We start from the raw sequence: 26080 nt of genomic DNA, 5'->3' as shown, positions 1-26080 counted from the left end.
CTTCAGTACCAGAAGCAGTGTACACTAGCTGTAAGGTGAATAGTAAAGCTCTAATGCACAGTATCAGGGGGATGAAGGGACAGAGAGATGTAGTCTGGTCCCCTTGCTTCTGTCCAGTAACATGATTACTGAGCCTCACACACTCACACGTTGGCAGACATGTTTTGTTCTGTGGTGTGAAGAGGATTCTAGAGAGCTGAGAGACACGTGGGTCAGCACACACACACACACACACACACACACACACACACACACACACACACACACACACACACACACACACACACACACACACAGATAAACGTATATTTGCACATGCACACACGTCCGCGCACGCAAACACACACACACACTCAGACCTGCACGCTCTCTCACACACACACACTCACTCAGACCTGCACGCTCTCTCACACACACACACTCACTCAGACCTGCACGCTCTCTCACACACACACACTCACTCAGACCTGCACGCTCTCTCACACACACACACTCACTCAGACCTGCACGCTCTCTCACACACACACACTCACTCAGACCTGCACGCTCTCTCACACACACACACTCACTCAGACCTGCACGCTCTCTCACACACACACACTCACTCAGACCTGCACGCTCTCTCACACACACACACTCACTCAGACCTGCACGCTCTCTCACACACACACACTCACTCAGACCTGCACGCTCTCTCACACACACACACTCACTCAGACCTGCACGCTCTCTCACACACACACACTCACTCAGACCTGCACGCTCTCTCACACACACACACTCACTCAGACCTGCACGCTCTCTCACACACACACACTCACTCAGACCTGCACGCTCTCTCACACACACACACTCACTCAGACCTGCACGCTCTCTCACACACACACACTCACTCAGACCTGCACGCTCTCTCACACACACACACTCACTCAGACCTGCACGCTCTCTCTCACACACACACTCACTCAGACCTGCACGCTCTCTCTCACACACACACTCACTCAGACCTGCACGCTCTCTCACACACACACACTCACTCAGACCTGCACGCTCTCTCACACACACACACTCACTCAGACCTGCACGCTCTCTCTCACACACACACTCACTCAGACCTGCACCCTCTCTCACACACACACACTCACTCAGACCTGCACGCTCTCACACACACACACTCACTCAGACCTGCACGCTCTCTCACACACACACACTCACTCAGACCTGCACGCTCTCTCTCACACACACATATATATACAAAAAAATCGTCACATTCATACACGGATTCGCAAACACGAAAATATGGATTTTTTTTGACAAGTGGTTGAGAAAAGGTTTATTAACCAGTAACTTGCCTCAAAAGGAAATCCCCCCCCTCCCCCCCCTCTTTATAAAGATTAACACCGTAGATGCTGGCCACCCACACCTTGACCTTAACACACTCGTGGGTGGGTGGCGTCTGTAAGGTGTGCAACACACACCCACAAAGTATGGAGTACACATTACTAGCATTTTATCAGCTGTAGTTTTGTAAGGACTTTGTATAAAGACCAGCTGGCTTCATCTGCAGGATTTAATTTATCTAATTTCCAGTGGGCATGCATTACATCACACTAGTGTTGTCAGTTCAGCGCTGGAGAGGAGGGAGGAGAGAAGAGAGGAGGCGAGAGAGGAGAGGAGGGAGGAAGCCACTAAGGACTATTGAGAACCAATGGTGGAATGTGGTACAGTGCTGCCACCTGCTGGTGAAAAAAGATAATCTGCACTGTCAGTGTGTGTTATGCAACAGGAAACATCCTTTCCTAGAAGTAGACCAAACAACTGTTTAATTTCATATACATAACAACAAAAAAATGATATTCAAAGTTCTGCTGGTATACAGTATTACATGGCGTATTGGACATAAGGGTATATGGGTATAAGGGTATATGCACTATTGTAAAGTGGCTGTTCCACTGGATATCATAAGGTGAATGCACCAATTTGTAAGTCGCTCTGGATAAGAGCGTCTGCTAAATGACTTAAATGTAAAATGTAATGTATAGATAGCCAACAGAACAGGGTGAAACTTTACTACAATACATCTCTTTTCCTGGGTCACGTTAAATAGGCAGGCACAAAACAGAAAAAAATTGTTCCCGAACAAGTTGGAAAGAAATTCAGGAAGTACCTCTTTTTCAAAAAAAGTGCTTTCTCCTGTTTCATGGCAACTGAACCAGTCTCTAGTATGTAAAGAATGCATGCCCAATACAACTACAGAAAGTAAGCAGTACCTAAATGTATCGTCTTGCTTGGTCTTTATGGTACCGAGTGTGTTTATGTTCAATACTATATATATATATATATATATATATAATACATATTTACTGTGACAGATGAAGACTGGTTTAACTCCAAATCTCAAAACTGGGTGGCTCGAACCCTGAATGCTGATTGGCTGACAGCTGTGGTATATCACACTGTATACCACCGGTATGACAAAACATTTATTTTTACTACTCTAATTACGTTGGTAACCAGTTTATAATAGCAATAAGCCACCTCAGGGGTTTTGTGGTATATTGGCCAATATAACACGGCTAAGGGCTGTGTCCAGGCACTCCGCGTCACATCGTGCCTAAGAACAGCCCTTAGCCGTGTTATATTGGGCATATACTACACTGGCCTTACAGCTTAAATATAAATCTGACACAAAATACATACACATAGAAAAATAATACTGATTACGGTCCAAATAGTACTACTGTCTACTACTGCAGTAAATTAAAGAACAAAGTAAACAAAACAATCTAGGCTGACACACCGAGTGGTATATTTCAGCAATAAGGTCAGAGGGGGTGTGGTATATGGCCAATATACCACGGCTAAGGGATGTTCTTATGTATACGATGCAATTTGGAGTGCCTGTATACAGCCCTTAGCCGGGGTACTTTGGCCAATAAACCACAAACCCCTGAGGTGCCTTATTGCTATTAAAAACTGGTTACCAATGTAATTAGAGCAGTATAAAATACATGTTTTGTTATACCCGTGGTATACAGTCTGATATAGCATGGCTTTCAGCCAATCAGCATTCAGGGCTTGAAGCACCCAGTTTATAAAAAGATATAAGGTACCAAGTCAAATCCCGAGCGTCTACCCATAATCCCTAGCGTCTACCCATAATCCCTAGCGTCTACCCATAATCCCTAGCGTCTACCCATAGACTCTTCCTGGCGACCCCATGTATATCTACAATATCATAGAACCTCAACCAAAGTTCTCAACCTATGCAGTCCTTTCAGATCTATAAGGGAGAGGGAGTCAACTAGGGAATAAGGACAGAGGCAAGGGATCGGTTTGGAATGGAACCAAAGTCAACTCTTCTACGGCCCAATCCGAAATTGACCCCTAGACCCTGTGTCCTGTGCACTTGTGGAGATCTGAGAGGACTTGACAGGTGCACACAATATAGTATAGTTCCAGCATAGGGCCTAGCGGTTGATTTGGGATTAGGCCAAAGACTAAAAAGGCTGTGCCTCTTGGTTGCCCTCTGGTGGTCGATCAGAAGCCAAAGAAGTCGTCCCCATTGGTGGTATTCTTGTTTGATGCATTCTTATTGGTCATGTTCTTGTTGGGTGTGTTCCCATCGGCCCAGTCAGGTTCTATCAGCCAATCCAGGGGGGTCACCCCAATGTCCAAGACCTGGGGGTTAGTACGGGATACCGCCAGTCTGGAGGGGGGAGAGATGGGAAGGGAGAAGGGAGGCGAGAAGGGTTATCGATTGGAGCGAGGGATGGGGAGAGGGGGGTGGAGAGAGAGAGAGAGAGAGAAGAGAGAAGGGTGGGGAGAGGGGGGAAGAGAGCGAGAGAGAGAGAGAGAAGAGAGAGAGAAGAGAGAGTGGGGGAGAGAGAGAGAAGAGGGGGTGGGGAGAGGGGGAAGAGAGAGAGAGAAGAGGGGGTGGGGAGAGGGGGAAGAGAGAGAGGTGTGGGGAGAGGGGGAAGAGGGAGAGAGAGAGAGAGAGAGAGAGAGAGAGAGAGAGAGAGAGAGAGAGAGAGAGAGAGAGAGAGAGAGAGAGAGAAGAGAGAGTGGGGAAGAGAGAGAGAGAGAGAGAAGAGGGGGTGGGGAGAGGGGGAAGAGAGAGAGAGAAGAGGGGGTGGGGAGAGGGGGAAGAGAGAGAGGTGTGGGGAGAGGGGGAAGAGGGAGAGAGAGAGAGAGAGAGAGAGAGAGAGAGAGAGAGAGAGAGAGAGAGAGAGAGAGAAGAGAGAGTGGGGAAGAGAGAGAGAGAGAGAGAAGAGGGGGTGGGGAGAGGGGGAAGAGAGAGAGAGAAGAGGGGGTGGGGAGAGGGGGAAGAGAGAGAGAGAGAGAGAGAGAGAGAGAGAGAGAGAGAGAGAAGAGAGAGTGGGGAAGAGAGAGAGAGAGAAGAGGGGGTGGGGAGAGGGGGGAGAGAGAGAGAGAGAAGAGGGGGTGGGGAGATAGAAATGGAAAGGATCTGAGGTGGGGTTAGAGAGGGAGAAAACATTTCTTGGAGAACTACATCATTAAGAGGCAACGTGTGAAGAAAACACACATTTAGGGATGGATTGCAGATGATTCAACACGCCATGACTTTGATATCAATTGATTTGACATCATTAGCTTATGTTATTAGCATTTCGCTATGATTTATGTCATCTTGTTGGTTATTCAGCGTTATTTACAACAATAACACATTATTTAGCGGGTATTTAGGTAGAAAGGATAGGACTGTGTGTATTCAGTCTGCCGTCATGTCAGTCTTTTGTCTGCGTGTGTCAGTCAACGCAACAATGTAAAGTTTTTTGGGGGGGACTTCAGAAACAACAACACAAAGCTATAACCTCCCTACTGAAAGGGAGAGGACACACCATAGTCTGTTAGTCTCCCCTGAACTAAGGGTCAATGTCCAGTAGTTTGATCCCTACTGAAAGGGAGAGGACACACCATAGTCTGTTAGTCTCCCCTGAACTAAGGGTCAATGTCCAGTAGTTTGATCCCTACTGAAAGGGAGAGGACACACCATAGTCTGTTAGTCTCCCCTGAACTAAGGGTTCATGTCCAGTAGTTTGATCCCTACTGAAAGGGAGAGGACACACCATAGTCTGTTAGTCTCCCCTGAACTAAGGGTTCATGTCCAGTAGTTTGATCCCTACTGAAAGGGAGAGGACACACCATAGTCTCCCCTGAACTAAGGGTTCATGTCCAGTAGTTTGATCCCTACTGAAAGGGAGAGGACACACCATAGTCTGTTAGTCTCCCCTGAACTAAGGGTTCATGTCCTGTAGTTTGATCCCTACTGAAAGGGAGAGGACACACCATAGTCTGTTAGTCTCCCCTGAACTAAGGGTTAATGTCCTGTAGTTTGATCCCTACTGAAAGGGAGAGGACACACCATAGTCTGTTAGTCTCCCCTGAACTAAGGGTTCATGTCCAGTAGTTCGAACCCAGGAAGGACAGTATGTATAAACCCACAGGGCTGAATTAACCATAATTACAATGCTGATCCATTCTGGGTTAGAATGGTCTGTCCGTCCGTCCGCCTGTCCGTCTGTCCGTCTGTAGTAAACTGGGGTATTCTAAACCTCTCTAACCCTGACTTGCTCCACCATAGTGGACCAGCAGAACTGGAATGATCCCAATCAGAAGTGAACTGATGCAGTACAACAGTGGGGTCCTATACATGAATATACATGGAGCAAATGTGCTTGAACTGTCAGTGCAATTGTATACACATGAGATATTGGGTCTGATAGGAGTTGAGACACACAGGAAGTTACTAAACATCAACACAATCACAAAACATGAATGGAGGGGTCATAACATACACAAAGGCTGTTACTGTAGCACAAGGACTGTTTATGGTTGGGTCAGTAGACTGGATTATGATTGTGTTGGTTAGGTTAGGCTAGGAGCACTGTTACCTGGAGACGACCCATAGTTATCCAGCCTGGGGCTGGAGAGACAACAAACAGGACAGGATTAAGGAGGGCCGGTGGAGCTTCTCTCTCTCTGCTCTCTCACACTCACTCCCGTTGCTCTCTCTCTCACACTCACTCCCGTTGCTCTCTCTCTCACACTCACTCCCGTTGCTCTCTCTCTCACACTCTCTCTCTCTGCTCTCTCTCCCGTTGCTCTCTTTCCCGTTGCTCTCTCTCGTTGCTCTCTCCCGTTGCTCTCTCTCGTTGCTCGCTCTCTTTGCTCTCTTTGCTCTCTTTGCTCTCTTTGCTCTCTTTGCTCTCTTTGCTCTCTTTGCTCTCTTTGCTCTCTTTGCTCTCTTTGCTCTCGCTCTCTTTGCTCTCTCTCCCTTTGCTCTCGCTCTCTTTGCTCTCGCTCCCTTTGCTCTCTCTCTCTTTGCTCTCGCTCTCTTTGCTCTCTCTCCCGTTGCTCGCTCTCGCTCTCTTTGCTCTCTCTCCCTTTGCTCCCTTTGCTCTCTCTCCCTTTGCTCCCTTTGCTCTCTCTCCCTTTGCTCCCTTTGCTCTCTCTCTCTTTGCTCTCTCTCTCTCTCTCTCTCTCTCTCTCTCTCTCTCTCTCTCTCTCTCTCTCTCTCTCTCTCTCTCTCTCTCTCTCTCTCTCTCTCTCTCTCTCTCTCTCTCTCTCTCTCTCTCTCTCTCTCTCTCTCTCTCTCTCTCTCTCTCTCTCTCTCTCTCTCTCTCTCTCTCTCTCTCGTCTGTTTTTTTACTCTCAAGGTTGGACGCAATTCAGAATTTTGGAATCGACTCCCATTCAACTCATTAGTTGAAATTCAAAATTGGCCACATCCCACAGGATGTAGAATTTTGAGTGACAGGAAGAAGAATTGAATTCAGTGCAATTTAAAGAACTTTCACTCAGTCGTAGAACATGAGTTTCATTGAATCTGACAGGTCACACTTTCTCTGGAAACAATGTTCATTTATTATTTCAACATTAGTGCTTCGAATAGTTTCCACCAAACATTTCATTTTGTTTCACTTCTTTATTGAACAACATGTAAATGATTCATGAAATAACTTGAATGAAATAATATTTGTATATAACAATATTTTTCATGTATATTTGTATAGACTACACCCAATATAGAATAGAAGAGGAATTGGAATGTAATTGAATTCAATTACATTTCCTTTCATTCAAATTGTAATTTCAATGATGTCTCCTGTTTACTTCAATTCAAATTCAAGACTCTCTACCTCTCTGATCATTTCTCTATTCTAACCTGTAAGTCTGTGACTCGTTCCCTAGATGGTGCTATAGAGCCACATTGTCCAAAAGCTGCAATCAAGTTCAGGGAAATCTGATCTGAGCAAATCAATGAGCTGATTTCTGTGGTCAAGCAGCAACAAGAAAATCCAGACTAGTGGCCGCTTATTGACAACAGATACATTTAGGACGAGTGTCTTACCTAGAAAAAGCTTCATCCAAGTCTTCCTCAATTTCCTGTAAGAAAGAGAGAAAGGAGGAGAGAGAGAGAGCGAGAGTGCAAAAGAGGAAAGAGAGAAAGGAGGAGAGAGAGAGAGCGCGAGAGCGGGCGAGAGAGTGCAAAAGAGGAAAGAGAGAAAGGAGGAGAGAGAGAGAGCGCGAGAGCGGGCGAGGGAGTGCAAAAGAGGAAAGAGAGAAAGGAGGAGAGAGAGAGAGCACGAGAGCGGGCGCAAGAGTGCAAAAGAGGAAAGAGAGAAAGAAAGATTTGTTTTTGTAGCCAAAATATTTCCTCCCATTTCATTTTAAGTGTAGAGAGAAACGGTTGATGGATAATTTGAGACGTACCCAGACAGTGTTGTTGTCATCATTGTGCTCGGGAGCAGTGTGGTTGTCCACCTTGAACTCCTCGTTGCCATTGGTTTCCAGAACTGCGGCAACATGAGTCAGTTCCTCCAGGTCCAGTAGGTTACCAGTGGCAACATCTACGGAGACTATCAGACAGTAATGTGTGAGTATTTCCAGTTTGATACCAACTGCTTACAGAAACTCAGGCCTAAATGCCATGGATCCAATCAAGACCACAGTAAGAAAACACAAGGGAACAAACGCAATCAAAAGAGAAGAACCGAGTAAGTTACATTATTATTTGTCAGGGGAGGAAGGGAGATGCTATCAGAAAGACATGTATTCTGATAACATTATACTATAAACAAGGTATTTTGTGTCTGCATTAGATAAAGACAGTGTCTCTGTGGCTGGCAGCCCAATTCAGGAAGCCCAATTCTGATACGTCTTCAAGTAATTGGTCTTCTGACCAATTTCATCAAACTTTTTCATATCAGATCTTTTTTCAGATCCGATTGGTCAAAATACCAAAATGGGGAGGAAAGATCTGTGTAGATGCAGCCTGTGTCTCTCGCCGTGTGTGTGTGTCCTCGTGTGTGTGTGTGTGTCCTCGTGTGTGTGTGTGTCCTCGTGTGTGTGTGTGTGTCCTCGTGTGTGTGTCCTCGTGTGTGTGTGTGTGTGTCCTCGTGTGTGTGTGTCCTCGTGTGTGTGTGTGTGTGTCCTCGTGTGTGTGTGTGTGTCCTCGTGTGTGCGTATCACCTTACTTCCTCCTTTGAGACTAGGCAGGTTGTTTGATCTTTCTGACTGGGAGCTGCTGGTTGCTTCTCCAGCTGAGTTGGACTTCACTCTCTTCTCTTCCTCTACAAGACAGATTTAAAAAAAGTTATAATAATAACAACAATACCGTCTACACACCCAGAAATACACATTTTTTTTTGACCTTTTGACTTGTGTAAATGTGTGTGTGCACATCTCCAGGGTTGTGTGTAATTGGGTTTAAATAGTACCTACCTTCCTTAGCAACCTGCCACAACTCAAAGGCCACTCTAAAGGCCTGTGCTACAGTCAGAGTCACTGCCTGGGCCTAGGGGGGAGAAAAAGACCATTCACAACGCTGTTATAATGCTATAAGCCCTAAATGATACAACATTAACTTCCATTAGCAATCAAAAGGACCCTTGCCTAGGTCTTAGGGGAGAGGGGGACCATGCATGGGCTGTTATAATGCTATAAGCCCTAAATGATACAACATTAACTTCCATTAGCAATCAAAAGGACCCTTGCCTAGGTCTTAGGGGAGAGGGGGACCATGCATGGGCTGTTATAATGCTGCATAAACATGTATTAAAGGAATAATGCACTGTGTCTCTTCTTCATTAGTCCACTGTCCATAGAGTCCCAACTTTCAAAATTATCATTGTATCTTGCCACATCATCATGTGTTATTCCCATTAGCAATTAAAACACACTGAACAAAAAATATAAACACAACACGTAAAGTGTTGGTCCTATGTTTCATGAGCTGAAATAAAAGATCCCAGAAATGTTCCATACGCACAAAAACGCTTATTTCCCTCAAATGTTGTGCACAAATGTGTTTATATCCATTTTAGTGAGTATTTCTCATTTGCCAAGATAATCCATCCAACTGACAGGTGTGGCATATCAAGAAGCGGATTAAACGGCATGATCATTACACAGGTGCACCTTGTGCTGGGGACAATAGAGGGCCACTAAAATGTGCAGTGTTGTCACAATACATACAGTGCCTTGGGAAAGTATTCAGACCCCTTTGTTAGGTCGCAGGCCTATTCTAAAATGGATTCTACACACAATACCCCATAATGACAAAGCAAAAACAGTTTTTTTGAATTTTTTCCAAATAATAATAATATTACATTTACATAAGTATTCAGACCCTTTACTCAGGACTTTGTTGAAGCACCTTTGGCAGAAATTACAGCCTCAAGTCTTCTTGGGTATGACGCTACAAGCTTGGCACACCTGTATTTGGGGAGTTACTCCCATTCTTCTTTGCAGATCCTCTCAAGCTCTGTCAGGTTGGATGGGGAGCGTTGTTTCACAGCTATTTTCAGATCTCTACAGAGATGCTCGTTCTGATTCAAGTCCGGGTTCTGGCTGGGCCACAAGAACATCCAGAGACTTGTCCAGAACCCACAAACGCGTTGTCTTGGCTGTGTGCTTAGGGTTGTGGTCCTGTTGGAAGGTGAACATTTACCCAAGTCTGAGCTCATGAGCACTCTGGAGCAGGTTTTCATTAAGGATCTCTGTACTCCGTTCATCTTTTAAAAATGTATTCCCCACCACCCATCTTTACCTCGATCCTGACTAGTCTCACAGTCCCTGAAAAACATCCCCACACCACCATGCTTCACCGTAGGGATGGTGCCAGGTTTCCTCCAGACGTGACGCTTGGCATTCAGGCCAAAGAGTTCAATCTTGGTTTCATCAGACCAGAGACTCTTGTTCCTCATGGTCTGAAAGTCCTTTAGGTGCCTTTTGGCAAACTCCAAGTGGGCTGTCTTGTGCCTTTTACTGAGGAGTGGCTTCCGTCTGGCCACTCTTCAATAAAGGCCTGATTGGTGGAGTTCTGCAGAGATGGTTGTTTTTCTGGAAGGTTTAGAGTTCTCCACAGTGGAACTCAGAGTTACCATAGGATTCTTGGTCACCACCCTGACCAAGGACGTACTGCCCTGATTGCTCAGTTTGGCTGGGGTGCCAGCTCTAGGAAGAGTCTTGGTGGTTCCAAACTTCTTCCATTTAAGAATGATTGAGGCCACTGTTCTTGGGGACTTTCAATGCTGCAGGCATTTTTTTGGTGCTCTTCCCCAGATCTGTGCCTTGACACAATCCTGTCTCAGAACTCCACAGACAATTCCTTCATGGATTGTTTTTTGATCTGACAGGCACTGTCCAATCATGTCCAATCAATTGAATTTACCACAGGTGGACTCCAATCAAGTTGTAGAAACATCTCAAGGATGATCAATGGAAACAAGAAGCACCTGAGCTCAATTTGAGTCTCATAGCAAAGAGGCTGAATACTTATGTCAATAAGGTATCTGTTTTTATTTCACTTTTAATTTGCAAAGATTTCTAAAAACCTCTTTTAGCTTTGTCATTATAGGGTATTGTGCGTAGATTGATGCAAAACATTTTTTATTTAATACATTTTAGAATAAGCCTGTAAAGTAACAAAACGTGGGAAAAGTCAAGGGGTCTGAATGCTTTCCGAAGGCACTGCATGTCTCAAGTTGAGGGAGCGTGCAATTGGCATGCTGACTACAGGAAGGTCCACCAGAGCTGTTGGCAAAGAATTTAATGTTAATTTCTCTACCATAAGCCGCCTCCAACATCGTTTTAGAGAATTTGGCAGTACATCCAATCGGCCTGACAACTGCAGACCGTGTGGGTGAGCGGTTTGCTGATGTCAACGTTGTGAACAGAGAGCCCCATGGTGGCGGTGGGGTTATGGGATGGGCAGGCATAAGCAATATTGTGCTGCTATTTGTATTGACTTGGCCAAAGCTTTTGTTACAGTAGACCATTCCATTCTCATGGGCCGGCTAAGGAGTATTGGTGTCTCTGAGGGGTCTTTGGCCTGGTTTGCTAACTACCTCTCTCAAAGAGTGCAGTGTATAAAGTCAGAACATCTGCTGTCTCAGCTACTGCCTGTCACCAAGGGAGTACCCCAAGGCTTGACCATTTTTTAAGGTATCTGTAACCAACAGATGCATATCTGTGTTCCCAGTCATGTGAAATCCATAGATTAGGGCCTAATTCATTTATTTCAATTGACTGAATTCCTCAAATAAACTGTAACTCAGTAAAATCGTTGAAATTTCTGCGTTTAGATTTTTGTATGAATCCCTTTACAAGTGAGTAGACTGTAGAGCAGTGGTATTCATTATCGTGGTCACGACCCCTAGTGGGGTCACGGAGGAATGTCGTGGGGTCGCCAAATCAAAAATACCTTTTGTAAATGGTTATTTGTTGATGTGAAAATCTAAAAAACTCATTACATTAAGGTTGTGTCATTAGATCAAATCAAATTTGATTAAATCACATGCTTCGAAAAACAATAGGTGTGGATTAACAGTGCAATGGTTAGTGACGGGCCCTTCCCAACAACAGTGCAATGCTTAGTGACGGGCCCTTCCCAACAACAGTGAAATGCTTAGTGACGGGCCCTTCCCAACAACAGTGCAATGCTTAGTGACGGGCCCTTCCCAACAACAGTGAAATGCTTAGTGACGGGCCCTTCCCAACAACAGTGAAATGCTTAGTGACGGGTCCTTCCCAACAACAGTGAAATGCTTAGTGACGGGTCCTTCCCAACAACAGTGAAATGCTTAGTGGCGGGCCCTTCCCAACAACAGTGAAATGCTTAGTGACGGGCCCTTCCCAACAACAGTGCAATGCTTAGTGACGGGTCCTTCCCAACAACAGTGAAATGCTTACTGACGGGCCCTTCCCAACAACAGTGAAATGCTTAGTGACGGGCCCTTCCCAACAACAGTGAAATGCTTAGTGACACGCCTTTCCCAACAACAGTGAAATGCTTAGTGACGGGCCCTTCCCAACAACAGTGAAATGCTTAGTGACAGGCCTTTCCCAACAACAGTGAAATGCTTAGTGACGGGCCCTTCCCAACAACAGTGAAATGCTTAGTGACACGCCTTTCCCAACAACAGTGAAATGCTTAGTGACGGGCCCTTCCCAACAACAGTGAAATGCTTAGTGACGGGCCCTTCCCAACAACAGTGCAATGCTTAGTGACGGGCCCTTCCCAACAACAGTGAAATGCTTAGTGACGGGCCCTTCCCAACAACAGTGAAATGCTTAGTGACAGGCCTTTCCCAACAACAGTGAAATGCTTAGTGACGGGCCCTTCCCAACAACAGTGAAATGCTTAGTGACGGGCCCTTCCCAACAACAGTGAAATGCTTAGTGACGGGTCCTTCCCAACAACAGTGAAATGCTTAGTGACGGGCCCTTCCCAACAACAGTGAAATGCTTAGTGACGGGCCCTTCCCAACAACAGTGAAATGCTTAGTGACGGGCCCTTCCCAACAACAGTGAAATGCTTAGTGACGGGCCCTTCCCAACAACAGTGAAATGCTTAGTGACAGGCCTTTCCCAACAACAGTGAAATGCTTAGTGACGGGCCCTTCCCAACAACAGTGAAATGCTTAGTGACAGGCCTTTCCCAACAACAGTGAAATGCTTAGTGACGGGTCCTTCCCAACAACAGTGAAATGCTTAGTGACGGGCCTTTCCCAACAACAGTGAAATGCTTAGTGACGGGCCCTTCCCAACAACAGTGAAATGCTTAGTGACGGGCCCTTCCCAACAACAGTGCAATGCTTAGTGACGGGCCCTTCCCAACAATGTAGAGAGAAAGAAAATAGAAAAATAAGAGTAAAACACGTAATAATAATAAATATACAATGCGTAACGATAACAAGGTGCATTCATTATGTATTCACACCCCTTCCCTTTTTCTACATCTTGTTGTGTTACAGCCTACACAACCACGTCAAGGTTGAACTATGTTTTACTACATTTTTACAAATGAATTAAAAATGAAAAGTTGAAATGTCTTGAGTCAGTAGGTATTCAACCCCTTTGTTATGACAACGCCTAAATAAATTCAGGAGTAAAAATGTGTTTAACAAGTCACATAATGAGTTGCATGGACTCCCTCGGTGTGCAATAATAGTGTTGAACATGATTTTTTGAATGACTATCTCACCCAACATACAGATAACAGAAAACGTCACATAGGGCCGTGAAGGTCCGGATAGCTTTTTAACCTTAATAAATACAATTATTTTGTGTTTACTTGGGTTATCTTTGTGTAATATTTACATTTGTTTGATGATCTGAAACATTTAAAATGTGACAAATGTGCAAAAAAATAAAAAGACATCAGGAAGGGGGCAAATACTTTTTCACAGCACTGAATATATATATATATATATATATATATATATATATATATATATATATATATATATATATATATAAATTATATGTGGGATATGATACAGACAATAACATTGATGGAAGCTACAATCTGCAGTATTAAAGCTGATCTACACCTGTTGATGGAATTTATATGTTTAAATTAATGATTAGAAAACTCCACCCTGAAACCATATAATTGTATGAAATTGATTAGAATCATAGAATTATTAATAATGATGTGTGTAGTTTTAGTCAGTAAAATTATATCATCTGTACAATATGTCTCTATAGTATCTTAAACATAGACTGTCTGAGCAAGATTCGGTGTCGACCTTGGCTAGGGGCCACTGAGAGATTAGGGAGAGGACAGGGAGTACTTCTCACGGTCCCTAATCTTTGTCGGCTGGGTAATGGGACAGTGTGTCCGTAGGATACCTAATCTTTGTCGGCTGGGTAATGGGACAGTGTGTCCGTAGGATACCTAATCTTTGTCGGCTGGGTAGTGAGTGGCTCAGGTAGTGCAGTTCATCCAGGATGGCACATCAATGCGAGCTGTGGCAAAAAGGTTTGCTGTGTCTGTCAGCGTAGTGTCCAGAGCATGGATGCGCTACCAGGAGACAGGCCAGTACATCAGGAGACGTGGAGGAGGCCGTAGGAGGGCAACAACCCAGCAGCAGGACCGCTACCTCCGCCTTTATGCAAGGAGGTGCACTGCCAGAGCCCTGCAAAATGACCTCCAGTAGGCCACAAATGTGCATGTGTCTGCTCAAACGGTCAGAAACAGACTCCATGAGGGCGGTATGAGGGCCCGACGTCCACAGGTGGGGGATGTGCTTACAGCCCAACACCGTGCAGGACGTTTGGCATTTGCCAGAGAACACCAAGATTGGCGAATTCGCCACTGGCGCCCTGTGCTCTTCACAGATGAAAGCAGGTTCACACTGAGCACATGAGCACATGTGACAGACGTGACAGAGTCTGGAGACGCCGTGGAGAACGTTCTGCTGCCTGCAACATCCTCCAGCATGACCGGTTTGGCGGTGGGTCAGTCATGGTGTGGGGTGGCATTTCTTTGTGGGGCCGCACAGCCCTCCATGTGCTCGCCAGAGGTAGCCTGACTGCCATTAGGTACCGAGATGAGATTCTCAGACCCCTTGTGAGACCATATGCTGACACATGCACATTTGTGGCCTGCTGGAGGTCCTTTTGCAGGGCTCTGGCAGTGCACCTCCTTGCACAAAGGCGGAGGTAGCGGTCCTGCTGCTGGGTTATCATGAGATTCTAACTCAGGAGAGCAGATCCTCCAGACTTCCTTAATATTAGGGCCGGCAGGTAGCCTAGTGGTTAGAGGCGGCAGGTAGCCTAGTGGTTAGAGGCGGCAGGTAGCCTAGTGGTAAGAGGCGGCAGGTAGCCTAGTGGTAAGAGGCGGCAGGTAGCCTAGTGGTTAGAGGCGGCAGGTAGCCTAGTGGTTAGAGGCGGCAGGTAGCCTAGTGGTTAGAGGCGGCAGGTAGCCTTGTGGTTAGAGGCGGCAGGTAGCCTAGTGGTTAGAGGCGGCAGGTAGCCTAGTGGTTAGAGGAGGCAGGTAGCCTAGTGGTTAGAGGAGGCAGGTAGCCTAGTGGTTAGAGGAGGCAGGTAGCCTAGTGGTTAGAGGAGGCAGGTAGCCTAGTGGTTAGAGGAGGCAGGTAGCCTAGTGGTTAGAGGCGGCAGGTAGCCTAGTGGTAAGAGGAGGCAGGTAGCCTAGTGGTTAGAGGAGGCAGGTAGCCTAGTGGTTAGAGGAGGCAGGTAGCCTAGTGGTTAGAGGAGGCAGGTAGCCTAGTGGTTAGAGGAGGCAGGTAGCCTAGTGGTTAGAGGAGGCAGGTAGCCTAGTGGTTAGAGGAGGCAGGTAGCCTAGTGGTTAGAGGAGGCAGGTAGCCTAGTGGTTAGAGGAGGCAGGTAGCCTAGTGGTTAGAGGAGGCAGGTAGCCTAGTGGTTAGAGGAGGCAGGTAGCCTAGTGGTTAGAGGAGGCAGGTAGCCTAGTGGTTAGAGGAGGCAGGTAGCCTAGTGGTTAGAGGCGGCAGGTAGCCTAGTGGTTAGAGGCGGCAGGTAGCCTAGTGGTTAGAGGAGGCAGGTAGCCTAGTGGTAAGAGGCGGCAGGTAGCCTAGTGGTTAGAGGCGGCAGGTAGCCTAGTGGTTAGAGGCGGCAGGTAGCCTAGTGGTAAGAGGCGGCAGGTAGCCTAGTGGTAAGAGGCGGCAGGTAGCCTAGTGGTAAGAGGCGGCAGGTAGCCTAGTGGTAAGAGGCGGCAGGTAGCCTAGTGTTTAGAGGCGGCAGGTAGCCTAGTGGTTAGAGGCGGCAGGTAGCCTAGTGGTTAGAGGCGGCAGGTAGCCTAGTGGTTAGAGGCGGCAGGTAGCCTAGTGGTTAAAGGGGGCAGGTAGCCTAGTGGTAAGAGGCGGCAGGTAGCCTAGTGGTTAGAGGCGGCAGGTAGCCTAGTGGTTAGAGGCGGCAGGTAGCCTAGTGGTTAGAGGCGGCAGGTAGCCTAGTGGTAAGAGGCGGCAGGTAGCCTAGTGGTAAGAGGCGGCAGGTAGCCTAGTGGTTAGAGGCGGCAGGTAGCCTAGTGGTTAGAGGAGGCAGGTAGCCTAGTGGTAAGAGGCGGCAGGTAGCCTAGTGGTTAGAGGCGGCAGGTAGCCTAGTGGTTAGAGGCGGCAGGTAGCCTAGTGGTTAGAGGCGGCAGGTAGCCTAGTGGTAAGAGGCGGCAGGTAGCCTAGTGGTAAGAGGCGGCAGGTAGCCTAGTGGTAAGAGGCGGCAGGTAGCCTAGTGGTAAGAGGCGGCAGGTAGCCTAGTGGTAAGAGGCGGCAGGTAGCCTAGTGGTAAGAGGCGGCAGGTAGCCTAGTGTTTAGAGGCGGCAGGTAGCCTAGTGGTTAGAGGCGGCAGGTAGCCTAGTGGTTAGAGGCGGCAGGTAGCCTAGTGGTTAGAGGCGGCAGGTAGCCTAGTGGTTAGAGGGGGCAGGTAGCCTAGTGGTTAGAGGCGGCAGGTAGCCTAGTGGTTAGAGGCGGCAGGTAGCCTAGTGGTTAGAGGCGGCAGGTAGCCTAGTGGTAAGAGGCGGCAGGTAGCCTAGTGGTAAGAGGCGGCAGGTAGCCTAGTGGTTAGAGGCGGCAGGTAGCCTAGTGGTTAGAGGAGGCAGGTAGCCTAGTGGTAAGAGGAGGCAGGTAGCCTAGTGGTTAGAGGAGGCAGGTAGCCTAGTGGTTAGAGGAGGCAGGTAGCCTAGTGGTTAGAGGAGGCAGGTAGCCTAGTGGTTAGAGGAGGCAGGTAGCCTAGTGGTTAGAGGAGGCAGGTAGCCTAGTGGTTAGAGGAGGCAGGTAGCCTAGTGGTTAGAGGAGGCAGGTAGCCTAGTGGTTAGAGGAGGCAGGTAGCCTAGTGGTTAGAGGAGGCAGGTAGCCTAGTGGTTAGAGGAGGCAGGTAGCCTAGTGGTTAGAGGAGGCAGGTAGCCTAGTGGTTAGAGGAGGCAGGTAGCCTAGTGGTTAGAGGCGGCAGGTAGCCTAGTGGTTAGAGGCGGCAGGTAGCCTAGTGGTTAGAGGAGGCAGGTAGCCTAGTGGTAAGAGGCGGCAGGTAGCCTAGTGGTTAGAGGCGGCAGGTAGCCTAGTGGTTAGAGGCGGCAGGTAGCCTAGTGGTAAGAGGCGGCAGGTAGCCTAGTGGTAAGAGGCGGCAGGTAGCCTAGTGGTAAGAGGCGGCAGGTAGCCTAGTGGTAAGAGGCGGCAGGTAGCCTAGTGTTTAGAGGCGGCAGGTAGCCTAGTGGTTAGAGGCGGCAGGTAGCCTAGTGGTTAGAGGCGGCAGGTAGCCTAGTGGTTAGAGGCGGCAGGTAGCCTAGTGGTTAAAGGGGGCAGGTAGCCTAGTGGTAAGAGGCGGCAGGTAGCCTAGTGGTTAGAGGCGGCAGGTAGCCTAGTGGTTAGAGGCGGCAGGTAGCCTAGTGGTTAGAGGCGGCAGGTAGCCTAGTGGTAAGAGGCGGCAGGTAGCCTAGTGGTAAGAGGCGGCAGGTAGCCTAGTGGTTAGAGGCGGCAGGTAGCCTAGTGGTTAGAGGAGGCAGGTAGCCTAGTGGTAAGAGGCGGCAGGTAGCCTAGTGGTTAGAGGCGGCAGGTAGCCTAGTGGTTAGAGGCGGCAGGTAGCCTAGTGGTTAGAGGCGGCAGGTAGCCTAGTGGAAAGAGGCGGCAGGTAGCCTAGTGGTAAGAGGCGGCAGGTAGCCTAGTGGTAAGAGGCGGCAGGTAGCCTAGTGGTAAGAGGCGGCAGGTAGCCTAGTGGTAAGAGGTGGCAGGTAGCCTAGTGGTAAGAGGCGGCAGGTAGCCTAGTGTTTAGAGGCGGCAGGTAGCCTAGTGGTTAGAGGCGGCAGGTAGCCTAGTGGTTAGAGGCGGCAGGTAGCCTAGTGGTTAGAGGCGGCAGGTAGCCTAGTGGTTAGAGGGGGCAGGTAGCCTAGTGGTAAGAGGCGGCAGGTAGCCTAGTGGTTAGAGGCGGCAGGTAGCCTAGTGGTTAGAGGCGGCAGGTAGCCTAGTGGTTAGAGGCGGCAGGTAGCCTAGTGGTAAGAGGCGGCAGGTAGCCTAGTGGTAAGAGGCGGCAGGTAGCCTAGTGGTTAGAGGCGGCAGGTAGCCTAGTGGTTAGAGGAGGCAGGTAGCCTAGTGGTAAGAGGCGGCAGGTAGCCTAGTGGTTAGAGGCGGCAGGTAGCCTAGTGGTTAGAGGCGGCAGGTAGCCTAGTGGTTAGAGGCGGCAGGTAGCCTAGTGGTAAGAGGCGGCAGGTAGCCTAGTGGTAAGAGGCGGCAGGTAGCCTAGTGGTTAGAGCGTCGGACTAGTAACCGAAAGGTTGCAAGATCAAATCCCCGAGCTGACAAGGTAAAAATCTGTCGTTCTGCGCCTGAACAAGGCAGTTATTGTTCACCTAATACCTTTTTGCACTATTGATTAGAGCCTGTAAGTAAGCATTTCACCTGTTGTATTTGGCGCACGTGACAAATAAACTTTGATTTGATTTGTTCCCGAGGCCGTCATTGTAAATAAGAATTTGTTCTTAACCGACTTGCCTAGTTAAATAAAGGTTAAATAAATAAATAAAATGAGAGATCACGCACCAGCTGTTGTCAATAAAGAGACACACGCCACCCCTCCTGAGCTCACCCGACGCTGCCGTTCTGTCCTGCTGGTGCAGAGACAAAAACAGATAGAGGTATATTATCCATGTCCTTGTTCAGCCAAGTGTCCTAGAAACATGGGATACTACAGTTCTTCAGGTCCCGTTGATAGGATAGTCTCCAACGGAGCTCGTCTAGTTTCTTGATTTGTGATTGTACATTCGCCTAGAGGCAGTTTATTTTACTCTGCTGCAGTTTCATCAGGGTGCTCGTACGCCAAGCCGTCTCTTTCTCTTCCCGAGTGTCGGGGATCAGGGCCTGGCCCGGGGTGAGCAGAGCGGCCAACCCGTTGATGTAGAAATCTTCATCCAAATGGAGGTTAGTGATCGCTGTTCTAATGTCCAGAAGCTTCTTTTAAAAGGTCACGGAAAAAGATGGCGGAAACATTATGTACAACAACAAAAAGAGAAGTCAAGATTCGCTATTTTGCGCTAATTGGTCACGAGCCCGTAAAACTTCCACTATACATTCACAAGCATCATTCTCAAGAACTTGGGGTGTTGGGGGTGGGGTCCCCAAAACAGTGCTAAATAAAAATGAGGTCCCAAGAAATTCTAGAGAAAGAAAATGAGGTCCCTTCTGAAGAAGTTGAAATAGCACTGCTGTAGAGAACCTGTAACAGCTCGAAATCACAGAGGGTACACAGAGCACATTATATAAACGACTCAAATACAAACATCAACATGGCCAAAATATTCAAACAAACCAGCGCCATCAAACTATACTATTGAACAACACCAAAACCATCCTTCAATGTTCTCCGACAGACACGTGAAACATTTTTGAGACTATATCGACAGTGGACTAATGAAGAAAATACCTATAGGTAGTTTGGATTATTCCCTTAACAGTCGAAGCCACTGTCATTAAAAGCTAATCTTGGGGCCAAAGAGAGAACGTTTTTAAAAACTACTTTATCGAACCACACATTGACACAGAGGTGTAAAACATCACTGGCATCGTTAACTTTCAACGACCTTGTCAACCTTGATTGCCTGTAACAAAATATTTTCTCTCAGTCAGTAGCAAAGCATATAAATACTCCACTGTGGATACATTCACACCGCTGGGAGAGCTACAGTGTTGGCAGACTGTCAAAGGTCATCAGTATCCAATCTCTCTCCTGCAGAGAGAGGGGGGTTGGAGAGAGTATTGGGTTATACGAGAGACGGCAGGGTGAATTGGGAGGTAAGATGAAGAGTCCTCCAGATTGACAGTAGGAAGTTGAAGGGGGGACGAGGAGTGAAACCTAATGTTTTGTCCTGGGGGAGACAGAACGATAGAAGGCAACAGTCAAGATGTAAGGGTTGGGGGAACGGTTATCTCGGAAGCAAACGCGTAACATGTTCTAAGGCAGGCTTTTGTTCCAGCCCTGCTGTGATACACCCGATTCAGGTGCTCAAGGTCCTGCTGAGCGGCGGATTAGTACAGTCAGCTGTGCTAGAGCAGGGCTGGAACAAAAACCTTGCCCACCTGTAGTTGGATGCATATCTGTGTCCAACCTCTACTCTTCTGAAAGACAGCTGCATGGTTAATTCCAGATAGACGTTCTCTAGACTAAGCAGATCCCACCCAGTCCTTTCAGATTATAGGGGTTGTTGTGTATCAGTTCAGATCCCACCCAGTCCTTTCAGATTATAGGGGTTGTTGTGTATCAGTTCAGATCCCACCCAGTCCTTTCAGATTATAGGGGTTGTTGTGTATCAGTTCAGATCCCATCCAGTCCTTTCAGATTATAGGGGTTGTTGTGTATCAGTTCAGATCCCACCCAGTCCTTTCAGATTATAGGGGTTGTTGTGTATCAGTTCAGATCCCATCCAGTCCTTTCAGATTATAGGGGTTGTTGTGTATCAGTTCAGATCCCATCCAGTCCTTTCAGATTATAGGGGTTGTTGTGTATCAGTTCAGATCCCATCCAGTCCTTTCAGATTATAGGGGTTGTCGTGTATCAGTTCAGATCCCATCCAGTCCTTTCAGATTATAGGGGTTGTTGTGTATCAGTTCAGATCCCACCCAGTCCTTTCAGATTATAGGGGTTGTTGTGTATCAGTTCAGATCCCATCCAGTCCTTTCAGATTATAGGGGTTGTTGTGTATCAGTTCAGATCCCACCCAGTCCTTTCAGATTATAGGGGTTGTTGTGTATCAGTTCAGATCCCATCCAGTCCTTTCAGATTATAGGGGTTGTTGTGTATCAGTTCAGATCCCATCCAGTCCTTTCAGATTATAGGGGTTGTTGTGTATCAGTTCAGATCCCATCCAGTCCTTTCAGATTATAGGGGTTGTTGTGTATCAGTTCAGATCCCATCCAGTCCTTTCAGATTATAGGGGTTGTCGTGTATCAGTTCAGATCCCATCCAGTCCTTTCAGATTATAGGGGTTGTTGTGTATCAGTTCAGATCCCACCCAGTCCTTTCAGATTATAGGGGTTGTTGTGTATCAGTTCAGATCCCACCCAGTCCTTTCAGATTATAGGGGTTGTTGTGTATCAGTTCAGATCCCATCCAGTCCTTTCAGATTATAGGGGTTGTTGTGTATCAGTTCAGATCCCACCCAGTCCTTTCAGATTATAGGGGTTGTTGTGTATCAGTTCAGATCCCATCCAGTCCTTTCAGATTATAGGGGTTGTTGTGTATCAGTTCAGATCCCATCCAGTCCTTTCAGATTATAGGGGTTGTTGTGTATCAGTTCAGATCCCATCCAGTCCTTTCAGATTATAGGGGTTGTCGTGTATCAGTTCAGATCCCATCCAGTCCTTTCAGATTATAGGGGTTGTTGTGTATCAGTTCAGATCCCACCCAGTCCTTTCAGATTATAGGGGTTGTTGTGTATCAGTTCAGATCCCATCCAGTCCTTTCAGATTATAGGGGTTGTTGTGTATCAGTTCAGATCCCACCCAGTCCTTTCAGATTATAGGGGTTGTTGTGTATCAGTTCAGATCCCATCCAGTCCTTTCAGATTATAGGGGTTGTTGTGTATCAGTTCAGATCCCATCCAGTCCTTTCAGATTATAGGGGTTGTTGTGTATCAGTTCAGATCCCACCCAGTCCTTTCAGATTATAGGGGTTGTCGTGTATCAGTTCAGATCCCATCCAGTCCTTTCAGATTATAGGGGTTGTTGTGTATCAGTTCAGATCCCATCCAGTCCTTTCAGATTATAGGGGTTGTCGTGTATCAGTTCAGATCCCATCCAGTCCTTTCAGATTATAGGGGTTGTCGTGTATCAGTTCAGACTCACCACTTTCCTCTTGGGGCAGAGGTAGGCGTGGCACTCCAGTGTTCCGTTGAGGGTGTTCTGGGAGATGTAGGCAAACACCTTGTCGTGCAGCTTGTCCGCCGTGCAGTAGGATATCCTGCAGGACACAGGGCAAAGGTGAAAGGTCAGAGGGCATTATAAAGTCAGAGGTTACAGATATGGTTCAAAATGGCAAGTATCCTCTGTGACAAACCAGGACGCCATAAAAGATTGGTCAACGTGTGGGAACAAACGTTCTGGCAGAGTGTGTGTGTGTATATATATATATATATATGTGTGGCCACCCAGCTCTGTACAGATCAGGTCTCCTGTAGGGAGCTGTATTTTCAAAAACATTCCTCCTTCCCACACTCCTCTCCTTTCCCCTTCTCCTTCTCACCTTCCCACCTCCTCCCCACCTCCCCATCTCCCACCTCCCCATCCCCTTCCAACCTCCCATCTCCCCGTCTCCCACCTCGGGTTTCCCTCCAAAGAAAAACAAGAAGTAGGTCAGCTGTTTTTGTATACATGGAGTCAATCTGTTTGTAAACATGGAGTCAATCTGTTTGTAAACATGGAGTCAATCTGTTTGTAAACATGGAGTCAATCTGTTTGTAAACATGGAGTCAATCTGTTTGTAAACATGGAGTCAATCTGTTTGTATACATGGAGTCAATCTGTTTGTATACATGGAGTCAATCTGTTTGTAAACATGGAGTCAATCTGTTTGTATACATGGAGTCAATCTGTTTGTAAACATGGAGTCAATCTGTTTGTATACATGGAGTCAATCTGTTTGTAGGTCACACAACACAAATACAATTTGCAACCATTGTGGTAGGATACACAGCAGAGCCACAGCACTACCTGTATATGGAGATGGTGTCTAGTAGCTGGCTGGTTAGACTGTCGTACAGCATTAAACCCTGAGGAGAAACCTTTAGAGACATCTTCTGAGGCTTCTGGCCTCCCGCTTTGGCCTGGAGGGGGTCGAGTTGATGACAGAGAACATAGATTCATTACAAACACATTATTCCTAATGGTTTGATCTGGATCGATAAGAGATAATATAACAACAATAATGAAGATCATGTATGACAATTTTCAAATAATATCATCGTTATCATCATCACAGCAATGCTTACTAATAGATCTAAGATAAAATATGACAACAAAATAATGATACCAATAAGGGTGAGATAATTGACAATTGTTTTCTAAAGAGCAGGCCACGTTATTCAGTCATCTTGAAGTATTTCAACAACAACAACAAATAAACGCTGTTCTTGAGAGCAGAAGCAATGAAGAGCCACTCCAAAAATGTGATCGCAATCTAAACCCAAGTGCTTAGGGACTTCCTGTGCTTTGAACTTCCAGTCTCTCCTATTTCCTGTATGACATCACAGCTCACCGTGGCAACAATCCTCTTGACGGCAGCTGCTGATAGTTCCTCTCCTTTGGGCTGATCCACCAGGGTCATGCCTAGGTGACGGAGGTTAAAGGTCATGCCGTCTACAACAGTCTCTGTCATGTCTGTCCAGTTCTCAGGAAGTTCTGAAGGAGAGAGAGGGATGCAGGGAGGGAGAAAGAGAGAGAGAGGTAGGGAGAAAGAGAGAGAGGTAGGAGAAAGAGAGAGGTAGGGAGAAAGAGAGAGAGAGGTAGAGAGAGAGAGGGAGAAAGAGAGAGGTAGAGAGAAAGAGGTAGGGAGGGAGAAAGAGAGAGAGAGGTAGGGAGGGAGATGCAGGGAGGGAGAGAGAGAGGTAGGGAGTGGGGGAGAGAGAGAGAGAGAGAGAGAGAGAGAGAGATGCAGGGAGGGAGAAAGAGAGAGAGAAAGAGAGAGGGAGGGAGGGAGAAAGAGAGAGTTTGGGAGGGAGAAAGAGAGACAGAGGTAGAGAGGGAGAACAAGAGAGAGAGTTTGGGAGGGAGAAAGAGAGAGAGGTATGTAGGGAGGGAGAAAGAGAGAGAGGTAGGTAGGGAGGGAAGGAGTTCAGAGGTTATAAGAGTGTAAGGAATAAGGGGTCAAACAGAGATAAAACTCTATTGGGTCAAGATTAGATGTATCCGTCCAGTCCCCAAGCAGCTAGGTGGGTCAATGTTCAGAGATCATTTTCAATCATGTTTGAGAACAGGGTCAATATTATGTATTAGATCGATACAGGTGTCTGTATGTCTGCTTCTAAAATAGTGTTTTCTGTTGCGTCAGTGTTGGTCTGTCATGAATTTGTGGAGTACAAGGTAAATAAGCTGCTCTCCATCTGAAATGGTTTTAGAAACCCTGTCTACGGTCAAGCTGGAAGAAAATAACTGCATGCAAAAGTATACAGAACAAAAATATTAAAATGCAAAAATTTCAACAATTTTACTGAGTTACAGTTCATATATATATAGTAAAACAGTAAATTTAAATAAATTCATTAGGCCCTAATCTATGGATTTTACATGGCTGGGCACGGGTACAGCCATGGGTGGACCTGGGAGGGCATAGGTCCACCCACTTGGGATCCAGGCCCTCGCAGTGGGGAGCCAGGCCCAGCCAATCAGAGTTTTTCCCCACAAATGAGCTTTATTATACACTGCTCAAAAAAATAAAGGGAACACTTAAAAAACACAATGTAACTCCAAGTCAATCACACTTCTGTGAAATCAAACTGTCCACTTAGGAAGCAACACTGATTGACAATAAATTTCACATGCTGTTGTGCAAATGGAATAGACAAAAGGTGGAAATTATAGGCAATTAGCAAGACACCCACCAAAACAGGAGTGATTCTGCAGGTGGTGACCACAGACCACTTCTCAGTTCCTATGCTTCCTGGCTGATGTTTTGGTCACTTTTGAATGCTGGCGGTGCTCTCACTCTAGTGGTAGCATGAGACGGAGTCTACAACCCACACAAGTGGCTCAGGTAGTGCAGTTCATCCAGGATGGCACATCAATGCGAACTGTGGCAAAAAGGTTTGCTGTGTCTGTCAGCGTAGTGTCCAGAGCATGCAGGCGCTACCAAGAGACAGGCCAGTACATCAGGAGACGTGGAGGAGGCCGTAGGAGGGCAACAACCCAGCAGCAGGACCGCTACCTCCGACTTTGTGCAAGGAGGTGCACTGCCAGCGCCCTGCAAAATTACCTCCAGCAGGCCACAAATGTGCATGTGTCTGCTCAAACGGTCAGAAACAGACTCCATGAGGGTGGTATGAGGGCCCGACGTCCACAGGTGGGAGTTGTGCTTACAGCCCAACACCGTGCAGGACGTTTGGCATTTGCCAGAGAACACCAAGATTGGCAAATTCGCCACTGGCGCCCTGTGCTCTTCACAGATGAAAGCAGGTTCACACTGAGCACATGAGCACGTGACAGACGTGACAGAGTCTGGAGACGCCGTGGAGAACGTTCTGCTGCCTGCAACATCCTCCAGCATGACCGGTTTGGCGATGGGTCAGTCATGGTGTGGGGTGGCATTTCTTTGTGGGGCCGCACAGCCCTCCATGTGCTCGCCAGAGGTAGCCTGACTGCCATTAGGTACCGAGAGGAGATCCTCAGACCCCTTGTGAGACCATATGCTGACACATGCATATTTGTGGCCTGCTGGAGGTCATTTTGCAGGGCTCTGGCAGTCCACCTCCTTGCACTAAGGCGGAGGTACCGGTCCTGCTGCTGGGTTGTTGCCCTCCTACGGCCTCCTCCACGTCTCCTGATGTACTGGCCTGTCTCCTGGTAGCGCCTGCATGCTCTGGACACTACGCTGACAGACACAGCAAACCTTTTTGCCACAGTTCGCATTGATGTGCCATCCTGGATGAACTGCACTACCTGAGCCACTTGTGTGGGTTGTAGACTCCGTCTCATGCTACCACTAGAGTGAGAGCACCGCCAGCATTCAAAAGTGACCAAAACATCAGCCAGGAAACATAGGAACTGAGAAGTGGTCTGTGGTCACCACCTGCAGAATCACTCCTGTTTTGGGGGGTGTCTTG

The 26080-nt window shown here is 47.3% G+C and overlaps 1 protein-coding gene and 1 long non-coding RNA gene across 4 annotated transcripts in view; one reads left to right on the top strand and one right to left on the bottom strand.

Moving 5' to 3' along the window:
* Positions 1 to 1806: 1806 nt before the first annotated feature.
* The window catches only part of LOC129820289 (low density lipoprotein receptor adapter protein 1-A-like), a 47739-nt gene continuing 23465 nt past the window's right edge, over positions 1807 to 26080 (bottom strand). Inside the window, exons 2-10 of one of the 2 annotated variants that reach the window (XM_055877356.1) lie at positions 23521 to 23663; positions 22977 to 23089; positions 22113 to 22227; positions 8749 to 8821; positions 8502 to 8597; positions 7738 to 7883; positions 7376 to 7410; positions 5916 to 5947; positions 3565 to 3709 (exon numbers count right to left, since the gene is read on the bottom strand). In XM_055877356.1, the coding sequence (XP_055733331.1) occupies positions 3663 to 3709; positions 5916 to 5947; positions 7376 to 7410; positions 7738 to 7883; positions 8502 to 8597; positions 8749 to 8821; positions 22113 to 22227; positions 22977 to 23089; positions 23521 to 23663 (800 nt within the window). In that variant the 3' untranslated portion in view covers positions 3565 to 3662. Of the gene's footprint in view, positions 3710 to 5915; positions 5948 to 7375; positions 7411 to 7737; positions 7884 to 8501; positions 8598 to 8748; positions 8822 to 22112; positions 22228 to 22976; positions 23090 to 23520; positions 23664 to 26080 lie in introns of both variants that reach the window. The other variant, XM_055877355.1, reaches the window with a different exon arrangement.
* Positions 15824 to 18229, top strand: LOC129820290 (uncharacterized). 2 transcript variants are annotated; one of them, XR_008754182.1, is made up of 6 exons: positions 15824 to 16010; positions 16161 to 16835; positions 17286 to 17460; positions 17611 to 17860; positions 17911 to 18003; positions 18179 to 18229. It is a non-coding gene; the product is annotated as an uncharacterized LOC129820290 (long non-coding RNA). The 2 variants fall into 2 exon arrangements; XR_008754181.1 differs by lacking the exons at positions 17911 to 18003; positions 18179 to 18229 and having other exon boundaries at positions 17611 to 17903.

Source organism: Salvelinus fontinalis, chromosome 22, assembly GCF_029448725.1.
Source record: "Salvelinus fontinalis isolate EN_2023a chromosome 22, ASM2944872v1, whole genome shotgun sequence".
NCBI lineage: Eukaryota > Metazoa > Chordata > Actinopteri > Salmoniformes > Salmonidae > Salvelinus > Salvelinus fontinalis.
The sequence above is the reverse complement of the archived record's forward strand: the minus strand, read 5'-3'. Positions and strand labels throughout refer to the sequence as shown.